This window comes from Cyprinodon variegatus, unplaced genomic scaffold (assembly GCF_000732505.1).
Source record: "Cyprinodon variegatus isolate N-32 unplaced genomic scaffold, C_variegatus-1.0 Scaffold122, whole genome shotgun sequence".
In the NCBI taxonomy this organism is placed as follows: domain Eukaryota; kingdom Metazoa; phylum Chordata; class Actinopteri; order Cyprinodontiformes; family Cyprinodontidae; genus Cyprinodon; species Cyprinodon variegatus.
In genome coordinates, this window is record NW_015150575.1 from 238,730 (window position 1) to 241,732 (window position 3,003).

At 34.6% G+C, this 3,003-nt stretch overlaps 1 protein-coding gene across 1 annotated transcript in view; it reads left to right on the plus strand.

Annotated features, from left to right (window-relative positions):
* LOC107085357 (very long-chain acyl-CoA synthetase-like) overlaps positions 1-3,003 on the plus strand; it is a 20,153-nt gene that overhangs the window by 4,717 nt on the left and 12,433 nt on the right. The window contains exon 4 of the mRNA XM_015375638.1: positions 2,260-2,384. Within this exon, the coding sequence (XP_015231124.1) occupies positions 2,260-2,384 (125 nt within the window). The remainder of the gene's footprint in view (positions 1-2,259; positions 2,385-3,003) is intronic.

Genomic DNA, 3,003 nt, shown 5'->3' on the forward strand with positions numbered 1-3,003 from the left:
GAGTACAGTAACGAAATATTTGTACTTCGTTACTTCCCATCTCTGGTATTCACATGTAGATGTTTTAAACAGCTTAGGATATATCACTGTTTAGATGAACGGAAAATGAATGAATAATCTTAATGTGAGTAACATTTGATATTTGGTGACATAAGCTTTGCTTGCACCGACTGCCTTCAGCCTGTAGCCTTTACTGGTGCTTTTTTCAGTTCTTGTATGTTTTGAGAGTTTTCTCCCTACTGTCTATTCCTCCAGAGGTGAAATTAATGTTCTGTTGGGTTAAGGTCAGATGATTGACTTGGCCAGTCTACATTTTCTTTGCTTTCTTAATGAAGTCCTTTCTTTTGACAGTGTACTTTGAGTCATTGTTTTACCTTCGCAGGATTAGTTTCAATGCATTTAGCCTCAAATTAGCACCAATGCGCCAATGAAAAAACTCCTTTCCAAGATCGACTCCTGTTTTTCCTCACGCACGGTCCCTTTCCCGTTTGCTCTTTTTAGCCTCCTCAGAAGGTTTAAACCTTTTCCTTGCCTCAGCCATGACCAGGGGTCGAACAGGCAGAATTTTTTTTAGAGAAAAAGCCTTAGCTCCATGACTATATAAGAGCCTGTGGCCTTAAAGCAGTATGTTCTTCCATGTCACACACGACTTGGCTAATGACGGTGCGACTTCTCCCAACTTACATAGGTGGTATTTCAAGAGGTGAGCTCCTCTCATAGCATTGATAGTGTCAAGTGCTGTATATTGGCCAGAGGAATCATTTAAAATAACTTGTATGTGTCAACTCTAGGTTACAAAATTTAGGTCACAAAGTCTTTCTAACAACAATTTTAGTGATTTCTTTGCAGATTGTGAAATCTTTTTTTTTTTTTTAAATCAACATAAATCATAGCACGGGATACATTTACACAGTTATTGTACCAACCCAAAAACCTCCCACACTCCCTCCCCTCATTCTCCTTCACATTAATTCACCCACGTTGAATCAATTCATTCATCCACAAATTACATTTTCATAGTACACATTTCAGAACTTCCCATATGTTTTTATGTTTTCTGGCTTCATTATCAGTTCATATAACTTTCTAAAGTTAATAAATGCTAAATAATTGTTTTAAATAAATTAAGACTAAGTGAGAATTTATTTTTGGCTATAAAAATAAACCTTTCAACGAGTAAAATGATTAAATTAACTAAATCGTGACTGTCGATAAACTCTCCTAGTAAAACAGAAACCACATCAAGCAGAAAGAAAGAAGAAATTATATATGATTTAAGTTTAAAAATAGAGATTTTGCACATCAACAGATTAGTTTAAACATTTTATCCTATTGCAGCGGGCAGTCAAAATACTCCTCCCATTTTTCAATTGTGTTATATGGGGCAACCTTCAGCGATTTTTTATTAAATAAAAAAATTATATATTTTATCTATTTATTTTAATTCCCTTTTGCCAATTAGAGTTTCTTATTGGAGGTTTTAAAAAAGCATACTGTATAGTTTAGTAGTTCCATTGTTAATTATTTTTTTCCATGTTTTTACAGTTACTCCAGTGAGTTGGTTAAAGGAAAGGTTTGAACAAGCATACTTTTACCGTCCTGATTGATAATGTCATTAACAAAGATAACTCCTCTTTTTTGTTTAAGTTTGTGAAGTCTTTCATGCTTATGCAATTTAGCCAGGTATACCTTTAAATATCATAGCTGTAGTTGCATATCACAGGATATCTTTACTCATTAGCCTTGACAATCAATGCAATTGATTACAATTTTACTGCATCTCATGTTCCAGTAGTGTCTCTTTATGACTAAGGAAATTGTAAGTCTTCTAAGGTTTTTGGTGAACCTTAACCTGAGGTTGTTATAAAACTGCAAACAGCTTGTTTTGTTTTTCTAACTGCAGAGAACCGATACTTTTCTGCCTCTGATTATCCTGCTCCTGTTCAGTGCCAGTGAAAGACTCTTTTGTCACAAGGATCCAATAATCTGTACAGATCCTTTCTGGCTGCGTTACCTAAATAGGTGAAAGGTTGCACAGCAACTGTATGTACATATGCAAGCATTGTGTGCTACATTCCTATTTGGTGAAATTTGATGCTGTGCAGAAGAATCCCTGTTCTGTTGTCTGATATGTGCATTTATCTGCCCCACTATTTTTTTTTATTACAATTGCATTTACTCTTCCTGTTATTATTGTTATTAATCTAGCCGTCATTTATCACATTACACTTTTTGTTTTCTTTAATGTTGATCTCACAGGGTCCACCATGGTTCTTAAAAGAAAGTTTTCTGCCTCTCAGTTCTGGGACGACTGCAGGAAATACAACGTGACTGTCGTTCAGTATATTGGAGAAGTGATGCGCTACCTCTGTTGCACGCCGAAGGTAAAAGGAAAATAAAAGCTATTCTATTAAAATATGAAATACATTTAAATGCATTGCAATACATTATAAATATTTAATCCATAGTCCTTTACATACTTTCTTCAAGGACCAAGGCTTTCTTTAAAGTAATGAGCAGAATTTCTCCAGGAGTTCTGTTAAAAAGTTTTTTGTTTAGTTTTGTATCTGACAAATTCATGGGATTGTACCTGTTCTCTTAGGCTAAATGATTCTGAGCTATTAACCATTCAGACATTAAAAGGTTCCTAACATATGTTGACATGTAAAAAAACATCTTAGCAAATAACCCATTTTACTGTGGCCATCTATCAAGATGCAGTGATAAGGCTTTTACCGGTTTCTGGTTTTGTTTGAGATAAGGTTTCTCAGTCCTGATTTTCCTTTTGGTTACTATGATCTTTAATGAAATTCACAATAAAATATAAACGCTTATCATTTAAAAAAAACTAGCTGCACATTTGCTTTATAGAGTTAGTTTAATTTAAATATAAAGCAATGATTTTCTTGTACACAAGAAAGCAGGGGCGGATCTAGAAAAATATTAATGGGGTGGCAAAGGAGGGGCAGCAGTTTTTCTGGGGTGGCAACAGCAGTAGATGAT